This window comes from Hermetia illucens, chromosome 1 (genome assembly GCF_905115235.1).
Source record: "Hermetia illucens chromosome 1, iHerIll2.2.curated.20191125, whole genome shotgun sequence".
Taxonomy (NCBI): Eukaryota; Metazoa; Arthropoda; class Insecta; order Diptera; family Stratiomyidae; genus Hermetia; species Hermetia illucens.
The window spans coordinates 124923028-124942079 of record NC_051849.1 but is presented as its reverse complement, the minus strand read 5'-3'; the positions used below and the strand labels follow the sequence as shown (position 1 = coordinate 124942079).

At 42.8% G+C, this 19052-nt stretch overlaps 3 protein-coding genes across 3 annotated transcripts; all 3 read right to left on the bottom strand.

Moving 5' to 3' along the window:
- Positions 1-6429: 6429 nt before the first annotated feature.
- Positions 6430-7398, bottom strand: LOC119661397. The gene has a single exon (XM_038070728.1). The coding sequence runs from the start codon at positions 7396-7398 to the stop codon at positions 6430-6432; it is 969 nt and encodes a 322-aa protein (XP_037926656.1).
- Positions 7399-7485: 87 nt separating this feature from the next.
- Positions 7486-9354, bottom strand: LOC119661389. Its single transcript, XM_038070717.1, has 2 exons — positions 8062-9354; positions 7486-8007 (listed from the first exon to the last, which is right to left on the bottom strand). The coding sequence occupies exons 1-2, from the start codon at positions 9352-9354 to the stop codon at positions 7486-7488; spliced, it is 1815 nt and encodes a 604-aa protein (XP_037926645.1).
- A 149-nt stretch (positions 9355-9503) lies between these two features.
- Positions 9504-10520, bottom strand: LOC119661381. Its single transcript, XM_038070703.1, has one exon. The coding sequence runs from the start codon at positions 10518-10520 to the stop codon at positions 9504-9506; it is 1017 nt and encodes a 338-aa protein (XP_037926631.1).
- Between the last annotated feature and the right edge of the window lie 8532 nt (positions 10521-19052).

Here is a 19052-nt window from a genome sequence, read left to right as displayed (position 1 = left end):
GCGGGCTTCACCGGCAGGGATGTTTCTGGTGGAGGTGTAGAGGATGAGATCATCCGCGTATTGAAGGATCCGGATTGGATTTGGGTGTGGAGTTGGTTTGGGAAGGTCTGCGGTAAACAGGGAAAAGAGGGTAGCGGAGAGGACTGACCCCTGAGGGATGCCAGCCGGGCTAGAATATGGGGAGGAGAGGTGTTCACGGATTTGGACTTGGGATTTCCGCCCATCAAGAAAGCTAAGAATTAGCTTACAGAGGTGCGGATGGAACTGGAGGACTTCAGAAAGCTTGTATGCGAGTCCGTATTGCCATACGGAGTCGAAAGCTTTCTTTATGTCGAGGAGACAGGCTATGGTCGGAGCGTTCCGGTTGAGACCGAGGAGGACGTCCGATTTGAGCACGAGCAGCGCATGCTCGACTGAATGTTTGGGACGGTTTGCGAACTGAAATTGTGGGATAGAATGATTGGAGTCACAGTGCTCGTCGATAGTGATTTTGATGATCCGCTCGAAAATCTTGGCGGAGGAAGAGAGGATTGGGATAGGCCTGTAGCTATCGGGATTTAGTGGTTTTTCTTGGGGATAGAAACAATTCGAGCACTCTTCCAATCTGTTGGGAAGTGGGCGTTGATAAGGCAGTGGTTGATGATGGAGGACATAATGGGGGCGATGCTTGGGGCGCATTTCTTAAGGACGATGGAGGGGATTTTGTCAAGCCCGACTGATTTCTTGTTTTTGGAGGCGGCGATAGCCGCCTTGACCGAGTCTGGACTGACAAAGTGGATGGGGAGGATACTCTCCCGCTGACTTGGGTCGGCGAGAGCATGGTTGAAGGGGTTTTGTGTGGGTTGGGGAATGAGGTAGGAAGGGTTGGTTAGGAGTTGGGAGATCTTTCCGTTTACCTCGTTATCAAAACTTGGTTCACGGAAGTGGAGGGTGCAGTGGTGGGCTTGCAGGAAGTGGTCGGCGAGGACTTTCACTTTTTCTGTGGGCGGGATGTTTTGGGGAAGGATCGCGTTTTGTTGGACTGATTTGCCCAAACACGGGCAGGTTTTTCTGAGTTCCCTGTATGTGCCAGGGTTTAGCTCAGTGTTGGAGAGGCGGTTGTGGAGATATTGGGTGTATAGGGTGAGGATTCGTTCGCGAATGGACTTGTCCAATTCGCGGATGTCGGTGAGCAGGTGAGAGGATTGCGGAGAGTATCTATTCCTAAATAATCTCCGCCTGAGGGTCTTTTTATATTGTATGTCGGATAGGATATCGTCGGGAAGGGTGATTAGGTTGCGGTAATTTAAGGGACGTGAAGGGATCAGTTCATCGCATACTTGCCGAACTGCTTCGGTGTATTGACGAACTGCCAGGTCTATGGATTCGTTAGGAACTGTACAGTTGGATGGGAGAAGGAGAGGTTGAAGTTTGGACTTGAGGGCAAGGTTGATATGTTTCCAGTTTGCACGCTGGAAGTCAGGAACTGAGGGTGGGGTGGACCGAACGACTCTGTCCGGGAGTCTAATGTTTAGGATTACGGTATCGTGATCGCTGATGCCGGGGACCGTTTCGAGGAAGGGGACGGTTGGGAATGACAGTCAGGTTACTGCTGATCAGGAAGTGGTCTAGGTAGGAATGGTAGTGTGATTTGTTGAAGGTCGGGAGTGCCGGACTGAAATGGGCAAGGTTGATGTTTGGATTTGAGGTTGTGAGGAACAGGTGGAGCTGATCCCCGTTGTGGTTCGACCGTGCATCGAACCAGGACGGGTGTCTGGCGTTGAGGTCTCCGCCTATGATCAGGGAAAATTGTTTACCGGGAGAGCGGTGTAGGGACGCGCAGAAGGATTTGATGCGGAGAAAGTCTTGGGTGTCGAGGGATTGGTTGGGGCAGTATACGGAGGCAACGAAGGCCGAGGTTGATTGGGATTCGAAGGAGACCAGTGAGATTTCCATGGATCTGAAGGTGTTGGAAGGTGGGTGGATTTGGGTGACAAGGAATTTGTCGGAAATGAGGACGGCCGTTCCGCCACAGGTGTCCCGGCCTTGAGGATTGGACTGAGGTCGGTCAGTCCGGAAGAGGTTGAAGTTGGGAAAGGAAGGATTGTATCTATAGTTCAACCTAGTTTCACATAGGAGAACTATATCGGGTTTGTGCTCGCCAAGGAACAGCTCGAACTCATGTCTGCGGGCACGCCCGATGATTGAGTTGATGTTCAACTCAATTATCTTAACGTCCATTAATGGATGCCAAGATACCGACCATTGAGTTGAACATTTGCAAGAATTCTTGCGATTTCCTGGCGAACTCGAGGAAGTCTGGATTGGAGATGGTGGTGGGTTGGACTACGTGGTTGGGAGTCCGGGGAGAGGTTCCGCTTCGTGCGGCGTCGGCAAAGGACACGGACGGACGGGTGAAAGCTGGGTTTGTGATAGGACGACCAGCGGGGCGGGAGGTAGTTGAGGGGAGATTTACTATCCCCTATCATTTATCCAAAACTTTAAATAGTTCAAAGCCTTCAGTATCGGAGATGTATATATATTTGTTCTAGAATTAGATTCTATGAGTTGAGCAATAGTAGCCGTTTGTAATGGATGTACTTTATTATAAAAGAGAAGGAGTTGTTCTTTCTTAAAACTGATTTCCACAGTTAATTAGTTGTACGTGTTTATAATAATTCTTGAAGAAAAGACTTTTACGTGGATACACGTTTACGTCAATGCTTTCTTAAGCATGAAGAAATTTTACCTGAAATAACCCTGATCACCTGGTCTACCTTAATCCTTTTATTAGGTTATCTTATGGCAAGTAGGCGACGCATGTGTGTGTAGGTGGAATTAGCGTGTAGCATAAGTCTCGTAAATAAGAATTTTGTTCTGTATTAATGAAACCAAATTAGCGCGTTTGGGCTTTGCGAAGTACCTGGACGCTGTAATATTGCGTTGCATTTTTTTTTAAATGGAAAATCACAGTGAAACTGGTCCTTTGCTCCTTCTTGATATTAAAAAGGTAATTAAAATGCAACACGAAATAAGTAAAAATGGGGCAGATATCAATCCTTAAATTGATATCTAGTCAACAATCCTAAAATTGTTGATGGCTGCCGGGATAGGTGCAATAATCCTCAAATTATTGTACGCTGGAGGAAGCAAGAAGAAACTACTGGTTTCACTTTACTTTGGCTAGTCCACTTCGTTTATTATTATCACTTCGTTTTTATAAAAGAAATCTTATAACTAAGCAATTTACAATTTACACATTTTTGTTTACATGACCATTTAGCAATTTACAATTGACACATTTCTGTTTACATGACCTATTGATTCGTTTCTGGCACAAGCGCATGTTCAGCATTTTCCTTTGAACTGCTATTATGTTGACGTAATTACTAATGACTTGTGCGAAAGTAGACCAATGTGTCGATGCACTTATTAATTTTAGCTGAACTGCTATTATGTTATTTTGTATGATTCGAACATTCCGCCCACCTACATATGTCTAAAGTACATATTACAAAATTGAGAAATTTGTTATATTTGATTAATATTTATTAGCATTAGTATAATTTAGTTGACATTTAATTTTTTGACGGTAGGTCGTACCATTTTGTGGTGGGAAGTGGAAGTTGAATCGTCTGACTTCTTTTTCTTATAAAGAGTAAAATTCCAGTGATGATAGTGCATGATACAAGCACTGATACGCTAGCTGCAGCTCCATGGTGAACTATTGGTTTCCATGCTATTGTTTCATCGTGCTCCTCCAAGTTGAATGCTTCCTGTATATGTTGTGCGAAGGTTTCAGCGGACGTTATGAATGAAGTGTTTAGTGTTGGAACCGTCGTTAGGTTCAGGCTCATGTTGATGTGTGGTTCCTTAGGCTTGAAATAGACGCTGAATGTGGACCCCTTTTCCTCTTGGTCCGAAATTAATACGAATTGTGGGGTGTGAAGAGAACATGACGGAGGTAGCTGGATGATGCCAGAATCCTTTAGGCTGTATTCGTGGCGAACTCCGTGACACAACGTGAATATAGTTATTGGCCGGGGGCTTAAAAAAATCCAGGAATTCTTATTATGAAGAGCGATCCAAACTGTCGAATTGAGCGCAAATATTTTGGAAATGCAGCCTTTGCCTGCCATAGAACTGAATATTTCGTGAATTACGCAGTTTTGACTTCCCCTGAACTCGTATATTGTATTTACGTTTATGATGTACAAAGTGTCGTTGATCCTGGTCGCTCTATTGAAGGTAGCTTCGTCAAGTTCGTAGTATAGTTGTTTGTTGTAGTCAATCGCTAAGAACTTCGATGAAAAGTCCACAACTGCATACATATCCTTTTCGTTGATTCGTTTAGGAACAGCTGTCGGCTTTATGAGCTCAAACTGGTTTGTATCGATGACTTGTAGGTAAGCAAAGATCGTCAATTTGTTTTCTGTGTGTGTAGTCTCAATACGATTCATAGGTATGTGATACACTTTATGCTGTTTTGGTAGTAGCTGTTCGGTATGGTTAATCACCTGGTACAATTCTGCGATGTTAAAACATTCTATAACCCCATTTTTGGTATGCAGACTGTTCAGAATAGACAAATACTTCTGATTCAGCTCAGATGGAAAGTTTTCCGCTCGTTGAGAGGCACTTAGAAATTGCAAATTGACTTTATTACCATCGATTGCTGCGCTATACCATTTAGTGTATCCGTTAATGACGCTTGTTACATGGTTCAGATGACTGTTGAAGTCTGCCAGTTTTAGTTGCATTTTTTCATTGGTTCGGTTCATTGTCTGTAACGCACTTAACATCAGTTTTCCGTGCTGTCGATTGGCTTGAATGACCTTTTGTTGGTTTGTGTTTAAATCGTCGATGTCATGATATACTCTGTCATTAACGCCAAATAGTGTTGTTAGCATGTCCCCGAGTACTCCACGCCTTTCTCTTGGATGCATAAAGACCAATGTGTGAATCTTCTGTTGAACCTCTTGATTTAACTCTTGTAATTGTTGACTGAGATCTGCACACTGTATTTCCGATGTAGCAACGCGTCCTAAGCGGCATAGTTTATCTATCTTTTCGGCTACTGATGTTGCAGTTATGCTATCGTTTTTGACGTCATTCCATGGTATCGTTAGACTTATCCTGAGTGTTCCCCTGTTAGTATATGCGTATCCTAGATGTTCGATGTATATTCCACTAGGAATCGATGTTATGTTCAATGCTGTACTTATCGATGGGAGTAGACACGCTATGATTGACATGAGAAATAAACAATTGAAAGGTGAGATTGATCGTTGGCAGCATGTTTTCCTCGTAGTTGGTTCGTTGGTTGGCTTAGCAGTTCTTCGTTTCCGGTTGACTTTAGTGGGTTGACTGTCCTGTTTGTTCGCGGAGGCATGTACATTCTCGTTAGAACCCTCTGGAATGTTCATTGGATGGTGGTCTTCAATAGGTAGAGCCGCTAACTTGACGATTGGTCGCTTGGTAATACGGCCATGTATTTTTACTGTTGCTACGCGAACTAGACCGTCTGCACCAGGATGAACCTCAGTGATACGAGCTAATGGCCACTTTGATGGAGGATAATTCTCGCTCTTGACTAATACCAGTTGTCCGGGTTCCAGGTTCGGCTTTGTCTTCATCCATTTTGGCCTTTGTTGCAACCTTGAGATGAACTCATCTGACCACCGGTTCCAAAATTTTTTTACAATTTGCTGTGTCAGCTTCCATTTTTTCAGCAGTTTAATTCGTCGTTCGGGGTTTCTTGCGGGATTAATATGAGTGGTTCGCCAATCAAAAAATGCGCGGGTGTGAGTGCTTCCAGATCATTAACATCGTCGCTGATGGGCATGAGTGGCCGACTATTAAGAACTGCTTCGATCTGGGTGAGAACCGTGTACATTTCCTCCATTGTTAACCAGCTGTCACCGATTACTTTCTGCAGATGTAGTTTGACTGACTTCACCCCAGCTTCCCATAATCCTCCGAAATGAGGACTGCTCGGGGGTATGAAGTGCCAGTTGATTTTGTCGTTAGCTACCGTGGACTGAACTGTTTTCATCATCTGCATGAACTGGTGTTTTATTTCTTTACGAAATTTGTACCACAATCAGAATACAAATCCGAGCACAAACTGCGCCGGGACACAAATCGTTTGATTGCTGCAAGACACGCTTGTCCAGAGAGATCAATCACAACCTCCAAGTGAATGGCTTTGGTCTTCAAGCAGATAAAGAGGGCTATATAGGATTTCATCGTTTTAGCGCCTCTGCCCGATGACCATTTTAGTTGTATTGGTCCGGCAAAATCCAGTCCGCAGGTTTTGAAGGCTCTTCCAGGGGTGACTCGTGCTTCAGGTAAGGCTCCCATTAACTGTTCTCCTGGCTTTGCGTTTGATTTAAAACAGGTTATGCATTTGTGGATGCATGTTTTTACCAATTTGGAAGACTGCAATATTCAGTACTGTCTTCTGATTGCTGCTTGGGTTACTTGATTGCCTCCATGCAAAGTGCACAAATGGTATGCTCTTACGATAAATTCGGACAACTTGCAGTCAGGACTTAGAATCACTGGATGCTTACGATTGTCCGATAATAGTGAGTGTCGCAGTCTTCCGCCCATCTTGAGGATCCCCTCAGCATCAGTGAACGGTGTCAGCTGGAATAATTTTGAAGTGGCTGGAACTGGTTGTCCCTTGTCCAACCTTTCTATCTCATCTTTGAAAGATAATGCTTGGGATAGCCGTACACATGCCATTTCAGCGTTGTTGAGTTCTGAAGTTGTCAAGGTTGCAGGTTTTGCAATAGTTGGTGACTTAAAGCGAAGGCAATATGCCACAATTCTAATCAGTTTTGCGAAGTCGGAGTACCTCCCCAGTATACTATCGTCAAACGTGAACTTCGCAACTTTCGCAACTTTGCAGGAGATCTCAGGCTTCCTCTCGAGTGTCGTGGTAATGTCGATTGCACTTGACGAGTAGTTGATTGGTTTGTGTTGCAGCCACTCGGGTCCGTTCCACCATAAATCGCTTTTGAGGAGTTGAGAAGCAGTCAATCCCCGTGACGCTATGTCTGCCGGGTTCCACTCTGTATCGACGTGTCTCCATTGACTAGAGTTGCTCGTAGCCTGTATTTCGCTCACGCTATTTGCGACGAACGTTTTCCACCTGGCTGGGTGATCACTCAACCAAGCGAGAACAATGGTCGAATCCGTCCAGTAAAATTCAGCTGTGTCGGCAGGGATTTCGCAAGCTTGCTTCACGTGTTTCATCAATCTGCATAGTAGGACGGCACCGTTCAATTCTAGCCGGGGTACTGACTGTACCTTTAAAGGTGCCACTTTCGATTTCGATGTTAATATGTTCGCCGATACCGTGCCATCCGGATGTATTACTCGAACGTAAATCACCGCTGCAAAGGCTGCCATTGACGCGTCGCAGAAACCATGGAGTTCTACCTTGCAGCGATCAGACGTCTGTATGTATCGTGGTATTTGAAGTTGTGATAACGCTGGTCACTCCTTCATGTAGGTCAGCCACTCGATTTTCAACTGGTCAGGTACGGGCTTATCCCAATCCAGTTTCTGTAGCCACAACCTTTGGATAAATATCTTGCTAACTATTATGATGGGTTGGATCCAACCAAGCGGATCGAATAATATTGCAGCATTGGATGTAATTATTCGTTTCGTAACTGGCTCGTTCGCTGAGATATGAGGCAGTTTCACTTTAAAGGTGAATATGTCGTCTTTAGGAATCCATTGCAAACCCAATGTCTTGACGGTGTTTTCTAGATTGATGTTGACTACGTCAGACGTTTCCCGGTCAGCGGTGCTTACATGTTTCAGAACCTCCTCATAATTCGTGGACCATTTTCGAATGTTAAATCCAGCCTTTTTGAGAACGTTCACAATATCGTTTTGCAATTTCGCTGCACCTTCTATGGTCGAAGATCCGGTCAGCAAGTCATCTACATAGAAGTCCTTTTTGATGCTTTCACTTGCTGATGGTGACGTGAATTGCTCGTCTTCAGCGACCTGTTGTAGGGTACGTGTTGCTTAGAAGGGAGCACTGGCGGTGCCATAAGTTACTGTGTTTAGCCGGTAGTGCTTTATTGGACCCTGGGGTTCTGGTCTCCAAACAATTCGCAGTAAGTCGCAGTCTCGACTGTCCACGAGTATCTGTCGGTACATCTTCTCAATGTCAGCAGCCAATGCGTATTTATGCCTCCTCCACCGCAGCAATATTTCAAAGATGGTGTATTGCGTATTTGGTCCCACCATTAGGATATCGTTCAACGAGGTGCCGAAGGAAGTTTTATGGGACGCATTGAATACGACGCGAACTTTCGTAGTTGTGTTGTCCTCTCTAACTACAGCATGATGTGGCAAGTAGTATGAGTGTTTGCAAAAAATTTCTGCGGATGGGACCTCGCTCATATGTCCCAACTCCAGATATTCCTTTAGGAATGCATTGTACTGCGCTTTGAGCTCTGGATTCCGTTCGAGTTTTGCCTCTGTCTGGCGGAGGCGTATGACAGCGTCTTTTAACGACGGATGCAGCAGGATGGAGGGGTTCATATCAGGCTTAATCGGCAGCCTGACTATGTATCGGCCTGACTTTGGATCCCTCTTAGTAGTTGGGGTGAACTGCCTCTCGCAGTCTGCTTCCTCTAGGGTGAGGATTCGCTCTTGTGGTAACTCTTCCTGTTCCCATAATTTTCGTATGTCAGCATCTAGCTGTTCGATGCTAACCATACTCATGGAAGGTTCTGATGTTCGTATTACTTGGTTGACAGGCCCGGACAGGATCCAACCGATTTTGGTTTTTTGAGCCAAAACTTTGGTATTCTTTATCCGGATTACGCCCTTTTCCAATAGATCGCCATAAACGTCAGCACCCAGGAGGACGTCGATCTTTCCCAGAATGTTATACGATGAATCAGCTAAGTCCTCCTGTCTCAATTCAGTTATCTTACATGGTGTCTTGGACTGGGGAATCTTGTCCGTTATATGGTTTACTACGACAAGAGATAAGTTGAAACACCTTGTCGCCCATTTCTCTTTGCATTGAGCAGATATCGCTCCCTTGCTGCTCGTTGAATGACTCCCGATGCCGCTGATTGTCAGATTTGTCGCTTGACGTGGTAGCCGTAAGAGTTGCGCCGCAGCTTCACTGATGAACGAACGCTGGGACCCTTGATCGACCAATGCACGCAAAAGAATGAACGTTCCTTGATTGTCCTTTACCCGAATCCTTGCTGTAGCCAATAGAACAGCCGTAATGTCGACGCCACTGTTGGTAGCATTCAGCGATGAGACTTGTTGCTTTGGATTCGGCAAAGCTGAAGATGCAGCTCTATTCGACGATGCCTGATGTAACATTGAGTTATGCCTTTTCCACACAGTTTGCACCCTTTCCGTGATGGGCAGTTCCTGACTGTATGAGCCTCGTGCAAGCAATTGTAGCACAGCCGCAAAGGTGCTACCAACTCTCGTCGTCTGGTTATGTCTGATTTCAGAAATGTGTCGCATTACGAAATTCGATGATCGCCCTGGCATACTCGGCAGACGGCTCCCGTTGCTTGTGCTGAGTGTGCCCCTATTTTCACCGTCTTGCGTTCGGTAAGCTGTACTGCTTCCAGTATTGTGAACCGTTGATGCAAGAAGTTCGTGAATTGATTCAAGGTTGGTATCTCGTTCGAAGAACCAATGAATTTCTGCCATTCCGAATTACTTTCATTGTCCAATTTTTGTTGCAGGATGAACACCATGATTAGGTCGACTAAATCTGCTCCCAATGATTCAGTATTGGCACGGAATTGTTCGGTCGTGTCCAATATTCGCTTGATACCTATCGCACTAGCCGGAGTGCTAGTCGGTAAACTCCATATGCCTTTCATGTAGGCATTCCCGATGGCCCTCTTATTGTTGTATCGCTTCTTCAGTAACTTCCATGCTGGCGCATAATTAGTCTCCGTTAAAGTGAGGTGGCGTATCAATTGTTCTGCCTCACCGTTGACCGACGCACGAAGATACTGAAGCTTTTGTACACCACTTAAATTTTTGTTGTCGTGCACCACGACCTTGAATAAGTCATGGAATGCTGCCCACTGAGTGTAGTCGCCGCTGTAGCTGGGTATTTTAATCCTTTCCAGTCTGACTACGTTTTCACCTGCATCTGGGGCCTCTTGAATTGCTGGACGTTGACTGCTCTCCGCAGCTAGGTAACCGGCAATGTTTTGACGGAATACCACTGAACATTCGCCCCAGGCATCCTCGACCTCCTCGTACTCTTTCATGTTCTGCGCAAGTAGTACTGCATCCTGAGCCCTCACGGTCTTCACCCTTCCGTGCAAGGCTTCGCAGTTCGCCCATGCTCGCTTTAGCGTCTCCTCTCGGTGTTGAAAATATTGTAAGTTGTATCGCGTCCTCGAATCCTTCTTGAAGTTCCGAATCAACCGAAGAACTTCTTCCAGATTGTGGCGCTGCTCAGTAACCACGTTTGCTGTGGACGCTGAATCTCCTTGTTCTGCTTGTCCCGGAGCCATTGTAGTATGCGAATGACTGAGTGTGTAGGATGTCTGAAAATATTGGCTCGACCAGAAATCCGGCTCGAAGGACCATGTAAAAATGGGGCAGATATCAATCCTTAAATTGATATCTAGTCAACAATCCTAAAATTGTTGATGGCTGCCGGGATAGGTGCAATAATCCTCAAATTATTATACGCTGGAGGAAGTAAGAAGAAACTACTGGTTTCACTTTACTTTGGCTAGTCCACTTCGTTTATTATTATCACTTCGTTTTTATAAAAGAAATCTTATAACTAAGCAATTTACAATTTACACATTTTTGTTTACATGACCATTTAGCAATTTACAATTGACACATTTCTGTTTACATGACCTATTGATTCGTTTCTGGCACAAGCGCATGTTCAGCATTTTCCTTTGAACTGCTATTATGTTGACGTAATTACTAATGACTTGTGCGAAAGTAGACCAATGTGTCGATGCACTTATTAATTTTAGCTGAACTGCTATTATGTTATTTTGTATGATTCGAACAAAATAAAACAAAAATCATTTAAAATACAATAATTATTAATTTGTTCAATATGCTGTTAATTCCTGTGTACTCATAAACATTGAAGTTGATCCAACAAATTCTAATAAACCTATTGGTGAAACATGACACAGATATATTTTTATGTTTTTATCTACACTTCCTCTATGTGCATTACCTTGCTAAGCCACAACAAATGTGGCCCCACGTTCGGCGTCAACTCTGTTACGGTGGGAGTCCAGCGTTGCATCACCTTGGCACCAACACGGTCACCAAGGCTGTTAAGCAACCAACGTCCCCTAATAGGTTTGCCAGTCGTAAACACCGACTGCGCGAGATAATATGGGGAACCGGACGGCACGTGCTGGAGCTAACCCGAATGGTAGCAGTTCGACGACATGAAGACCGAGGTTCTTGATTCTCAAATATAAACTCCCTGTCAGGACATAGAGATTTTATCACGTGCCTTGACTCAATATTCAACAAAACTAAACCCACCCGGGGTAAACTACTTTAACAGAGACATAAAGTTTCGCGGCGGGTTGATACCAACGAAGATTTCAATTCCAGAGGGCTAAACTGGCAAACGGCCTAATAAGCGAGGGGACTAAACACGTGCGGAATGGGCGAGGAAGGATCAGCTCTGAGCCAACTCAGACATCTACGTGACGAGTCCCGTGTTCCTGACCGAAGTTATCCGGCAGAGGGTTAGAGTAAAAACAACATACTTGATTTCATAATTATGGATAATATATAATATCATAGTAATAACTGTTTACTGGAAGAGTCTTAACTGCGGCTCTTCTTTCTTTCTTTCTTCTCTTATAATATGTAACAATTTAATGTGACGTATGATCGAATAATAAATGGTCACTACCTCGAAATTTAATTGAACCCGCTATTCATGTATTGTTCTGGTTTACATGCGGAAACTTAAGTACTATTTCATTAAATGGTTACGGATATTTTGGCGTTCTTTATGATTTAGATTTCTATGTTTTTTTTTTGTTTCATTCTTTTAAAAATTTCATTTAATCATATTCGTTTTGAGTATTTTATGTCTTCGTAACTTATTCTACAACAATATATTAAAGTTATTTTTAATAATAAATCAACTTTTCCTTGAAATGATTAAGTTGAAGTTTTGTCACAGAAAATTTAAAATCAGTTAGAATAGAATGTAATAAAGTTTAATAACAAGGGATTATTAATAGTGGACAGAATATAATCAACGTCTTCAGTGATTTTCATTTAGCTCTTTTATATATATATATATTTTCTTTCTTCACTATTTCTATTTCTTCGAGTAATTAATTCTATCAGTGTCGTGATTATGATCTTAATAATTTACTTTCAAACTTGAACAATTTGGAAAACGTTTTTGTAAATACTTTTATTGATTCGATTCTTGAATCATTTTCATTCTTCCTTGCATCTATTCCCGTTATTGATAGTTCATTTTATTTGCTTTAGTTTATTAAAAGTTCTATTCGCCAATCCATCATGAACTGTTATCGGTTGTAACTCCAATTGAGGCCAAATAATTGTATAAAATTTATATCATTTCAAGGTAGATATTACATCGTCTTCTTTAAGTTAAAAGAACCTCTTGAAGTAGTTGTTCATTATCCGGCAACCCTTGTGTTTCTAATAAACAATTCTTGCATTTTGGTTAGTGCCTAAATACCCTTAATATCATATTGAAGTGTTCTGGTTAAAGAGTTAGTGTTTTAGTGAAAGTGCCTGAACACTTAATTATTAAACATTAGATTCAAAGCATTCTAGTTGAAGTGCCTGAACACTAGAATCATCTTTTTCGCGTCTTAATATATTTAACATTTTGGTGACCCCTAATAAAACGCGCAACAATGGAGGATCTTGCATCAATTCAATTGATAACTGGAAAGGAAGTTCAGAAACTTATTGAGACAACAAGGATTTTTTGGAGTGGAAGCAGCCCAGGATATATTACGAGAATCGTAAGTGCCTTTTGGATGAAACCTGGACGAAATTCGAATGAACGGGCAATGAGATTCGTTCATTAAAAGATGTTCCGATCGACCATGAATATTTTGTAAGCGATTACTATAAAACAATAATGGTCCTGGTGCAACAGTATCAAGAGATCTTTGCAAGGCAACATTTGACACGGAACCACATGAAGATGGCATGAAGGATTACATGCAAAATCATCAGCGCCCTCGAGCATCTCGACAGCAGCACAAAATGTCAATGTAGCTGGCTTAAAAAGGAAGCAGGAAGTCATTATGGCCTCCTTTCAACGTTTGTTGCCTGGTCTCTCCAAGGAGACAATGGAGCATTCGTCAGACTACTATCATACAATACGAATCTTGCAACAATAAACCGATTATGGGACAAAATCGAAGAGTTGAATTAATCCATTTGGGAGCAATGCGAGAATCCCAAGGCAGCAGGGTACAATATGACCAAATACATTGAACTTGGGAGTTCGGTGCGAAATCTTTACATTGCATTAGGATCGAAACAATCAGTTCTTTTATCGCCAATAAGTACGTCAGCGGTCAGTATTCCAAAAATTACCATACCAAAATTCGATGGTAATTACCTGAAATGCCGACAGTTTTTTTGAATTGTTTTCACAAATGACCCACAATCAACCTTTGCCAACCGCACAAAAGATGTACTATCTGAAAAGAAATGTCTCTAGAGAGGCAGAGAAACTAATCGGCCATTTGTCATTAACGAGGACAATTATGCTACAGCCTGGAAAACAATGCGGGACAGATACAACAACAAAAGGGTGATCAGTCCTAATTTGAAAAACAATAGGACAATCGAACTTATCTGTGCGGAATTTTGCTAGCGGTTGAGAATTTAAGAGTGGACACCTCGACATGGGACCCATTACTTCTACAAAAAAAACTGGATCGTAAGAGTCACATTCTCTAAGAACAATCGCTGCGAACCCAAAAGAAATCCAAGTTTCAGTCTTTTCAATCAATCGGTCAGAACGATAAGCAAGGAAATGCCAAATCATTATCTTCACTGGTGGCAAACCAAAAAGGCGATAACAAGTGTGCAATGTGTAAATCTGCAGATCATTAGCAGTTCTCGTGCAAGCAGTTTCTGCAAATACCGGCAGCAAAACGATTACAATTTGTATCTGAGTGTAATTATGCGGTGTTTCCTACGATTAATTATCTGAAATAATAAACACTGGTCCCCTTCATCAGTGCTAACAAGTTTCTAGAAAAGCAGAAATTGTGTGTTAATTGCCTAAAACCAGGACACAAGGACGTCACGAATAACCAAATTCTCCGCTCGACTTGAAGATGTACTAGGAGCAGAATTTACCATCAGCTTTTATCAGTGGGCCAAATTAAGCTAGCCGACAACTTGCCAACACTTCAAAACACTGTCTTTGGTTGGGTGGTTGCTGGTAAGGTCAATCAGGAGGAGAAAACAACCCATGTAATGTGTGAAGCTTTTAGTGATGATGAAGAACACATTCAAGAGCTCATTGAACGTTTTTGGAAACTTGACGAACTTGATCATGCTCAACGAACACTAACAGCTGCAGAAAAACGATGCAAAACTCATTTCGCTCAACACAATACAAAAAGTGGTGAAGGTCAACTCATAGTAAGGTTGCCGTTGGTTGCCAACCCATCCATTCTGGGTGATTCAAGACAGATGGCAGTTAATAGGTTTTTAGCACTTGAAAGACTATTATCGAAAAATACTGTGGTAAAGGCACAGTACATTGAATTCATAAAGGAATATAAATCATTGGGTCATATGTCAAGGAGTGATCCGAGCAACTTATTTCCAGCACACTATTTCGTTCCACACCATTATGTACTGAAGCGGTACTACTAAGTTCAGTGTAGTGTTTGATGCTTTAGTGAAAACGTCAACTGGCACTTCATTAAATGACACTATTCTTCGATTCCGCTTACCGATATTTGTGTTCACTACTGACTTACAGAAAATGTACAGACAGATAGTAATACATCCAGAGGACAGAAAATGTCAACTCATCATTTGCAGGGATGACTCCCACCAGCCGTTAAAATACTATCAACTGAACACGGTCACATACGGCACTCGAACACGGTCCGGCTACTAAGTGCTTACAGCAGCTATCTAAGGACAATGCTGCAAAATATCCGCTGGCGGCGGAAGCCCTTCGAGATAACTTTTATATAGACGACTGCTTCACTGCATCTGATTTCATATTATCGGCTATGGAAATACAACGCCAATTATCCACAGTTCTTGGATCAGCTGGGTTAAAATTGCAGAAATGGTGTGCGAACCATTCGTGACTACTTAACAGTATCCCAGCCGAGGATCAAGAAGAAAATCTTGACCTCGACAGTGAAACTTCAAAATCAGTAATCAGGATACTAACACCGGTCGTTATCACAGCAAAAATATTTGTCCAGCAATTATGGAGACGAACCAGTTTCTGAAGAATTACAAACAACTTGGACAACCTTTTGAAATGATCTGAATACACTTAAGGATTTACAGTTCCCGCAACATGTTTTTTGTCGCGAGAAACCAAAAAGGATACAAATTCATTCGTTCGCTGATGCCTCCGAAAGGGCTTACGGAACAGCAGTTTACATTCGCCCCGCAATGCCTGACGGGAAGGTCATCGTTAGATTGCTTTGTGCAAAATTTCGAGTAGCCCTAACTTTAAGACAAACACTAGCACGATTACAATTATGTGTTGCGTTGTTAAGTGCGCAACTAACAGCCAGTATTAAAAGGGACTTAAATTACGAGGACAAATCGATTTTCTTCTGGACTGATAGTGAGATTGTTTTGTCTTGGATCAATTCCTCGTCATCGTCTTTGATAACCTTTGTTGCCAAAAATTTTGTTTGTGGCAAAAATACAGGAATTATCATTTACCGTACAGCGGAGGCATGTAAGATCAAACGATAATCCAGTAGACATTGAATTAAAGGATTGGCTCCAAGGAACTTAGCATCATGCAGCTTGTCGTTTTTTGAACCATTTTTCTTACATGGGAGTGAGCGTGTGTGAAGCAGAAAGCTTTGCATATAAGGTCAATCATGGAAATTCATGTAGGGCTTTGCAACGGATAATTGCATATTCACTTCGATTCATCAACCATACCAAACATCCTGATTGGCCACGTCAATTCAACTATCAATAATACCACTCGAATTGGATGATGCCGTAATGGTGATAGTCAAGCAAATACAAACCTCAGACTTCAAAGAGGAGGAGGGGGAGGAGACAACTAACCAAACACGGGGATGTTGTGAAATCCAGTGTTTCGAGTTGCCTGGCTCCCTTTGTGGACGATAACACATTTCCCTCCCCTGAGTATAATCTACAACAAAAGTCAAGATGAATGCTACTTTCCCCGTCTCTGGAAAGAGGCCCTTATAATCCCTATCTTCAAGAGCAGAGACCCTTCCCTTGCTGTGAACTACCGTCCCATTTCTCTTCTCTCCTCTTGCTCCAAAATCCTGGAACGAATGGTTGACCGCGCACTTCGGTCACCTCATTGTTAAAAAGCAGCATGGTTTCGTAAAGTGTAGATCTACGGCTTCAAACCTTCTGGTCTTTACCAACTTTGTTACTAAATGCTTGAATTCACGACAGGAGGTACATGCTATTTATACCGATTTCTCCAAAGCCTTTGATACCGTTGGCCATAACATTCTCCTCTCTAAACTTTCATTACTAGACTTCCCTCCTTCAGTTCTATCTCTCATACCGTTCCTACAAAGTTCTTTTTCATGGTTACTCATTTCGCTCCTTCCTCTGGTGTTCTCCAAGGCTCTATACTTGGCCCGCTACTCTTCCTGCTTTTTATCAATGACCTCGCCTCCATCCTCAGCTGCCCTTATATGCTTTACGCAGACGACCTTGAATTGTTTGCCTCTGTTTCGTCTCCGTTGGACTGTGCTCTCTTACAGTCCAACCTTGCTAATTTAGTCCGTTGGTGTTCGGTCAATAAGCTGACACTGAATGTCAACAAATGGCACTGGATGCGTTATTCCCTTAAATCCTCCCTAACATCCTTTTCCTAGTCTCTCAGTCAACAACCCCTTTCACTACTGACCTCCTTCAAAGACCTGAGTGTAATATTCGACGACAAACTTCGTTTCAATTCCCACTTCGTTGACATCATCAATAGAGCTTCCAAAATGTGTGGTTTTATCCTACGTTCCTCCTCCGACTTTACCTCAATCCAGCCATCCTTAACACTCTTTAATTCCCTTGTCAGAAACACCCTTGAATATTGCTGGGTAACCTGGTCCCCCTTCCGCATTCGTGACTAACGCGCTCTTGAAGTTGTTCAACCTAAATTCACCTGGACCCTCGTTTACAAAAAGAACCTTCCACGGGTTGATTATCCGTCACGACTCCGCACCCTCAATCTCCCGGCTCTACAGCAACGCCGTATCTTCCTTGATATGTGTACTCTTTTCAAACTCTACAATTGTCTGATGGACTGCTCCGCCAACTCGGATATTACTTTCCGTATCGCCTCGTCTCATAGCACACGTAGTGCGGACATTTTTGATGTACCCTTCGCGGAGCTCGAGATTTACTTCCACTCTCCGATCCTGAGGCTATGCCGGTCCTACAATTCCCTACAACTTGGGTCTTTTGACTCTATTTCCCCCTCTAGCTTTAAGTGTAAAATAAGCTATTCACTTGCTCCTCCCTCTGAGGACAATATGTATTGTCTGAGGACAATATGTATATGTACAATATGTATTGTCCTCATTAAATAAATAAATAAATAAGTGGATAATCCGAGTAGAAAGTCGACTAAGTGATTCCAATTTATCGTATGATGCGAAACATCAGATGGTGATTCCCTACAATGATTAATTGACTAAACTCCTTATGCGAATGATCCATGATGATAACTTCCACTGTGGACCACCAACTTTGCTATCAATCACCCGACAACAATTTTGGCCAATCAAGGGTAAATCTATGGGTAGATCAGTTCTTCAGCAGTGTGTAAGATGCTGTCAGTCTAAACCAAGGGTGCTTCGCAACAAAGGCTGTCCACTTGGAAATAACAAGCGACTTGACAACGGAAACGTTTATTGGAGCTCTGAAATGATTTATCGGACGAAGGGGCCAGTGCGAAAATTTATACTGCGACAACGCCACCAACTTCGTTGGTGCAAAGCATCAGCTTTCCATGGGAGTAAAATTCATTCATTCATTCATTCATTCCTAGAACTCCTCACTTTGGGGGACTGTGGGAAGCGGCAATTAAATCAGCGAAACATCTCTTACTGAAGACCGTAGCAACAGCATCGCTTATATATGAAGAGCTGGAAACAGTTAAGGTGTAAATCGAAGTAATTCTAAATTCAACACCAATATCGCCAATGTCCTTCAATTCGAATGACCTGGTTGCCTTGACACCCGGTCATTTTCTGATTGGTGAACCGTTAAAGGCTCAAATGGACGTCAGAGCTGCCCCATTCAAAGCAAATCTATTAACGAGATGGAAGTTGGTAACCCATCTTAAGCATGAACCTGAACCTGGCATAATGGTGGTTATTAAGGAAGATAACAATCCAGTCCTTCAAAAACCTCTCGCACGAATCATAAGAACATACATGGGCGACGATGGGGCGGTCCGGGTTATAGGCGTTCAAACAACGACTGAAGTTTGGAAGTGACTAATTCACAAACTAGCCCCTCCACCCATCGAAGATTATTTCAGCGTTAACGAAACTCACCGTCGAGCCAGAAGAACAAGCTGTACCAAAAAAAGGAAAAGAATTTCATCTAGTCCTGGAATGTTTGCTGTGCTCACAACATTTATGATCTTGCCATTAGCGTTCGGAAGTTTGGTTACTGTTACAAAATTCGACAGTAATGCTGGGACACATTTTGAAGGTCCCTGTCCGATCAAATTAGTATCGACGGAATGGAACCTCATTACATCCTATATATGAATCCCTTACGAAGCGAACTCACAGCACTCAGGAATGGAACATTTGGCATACAAC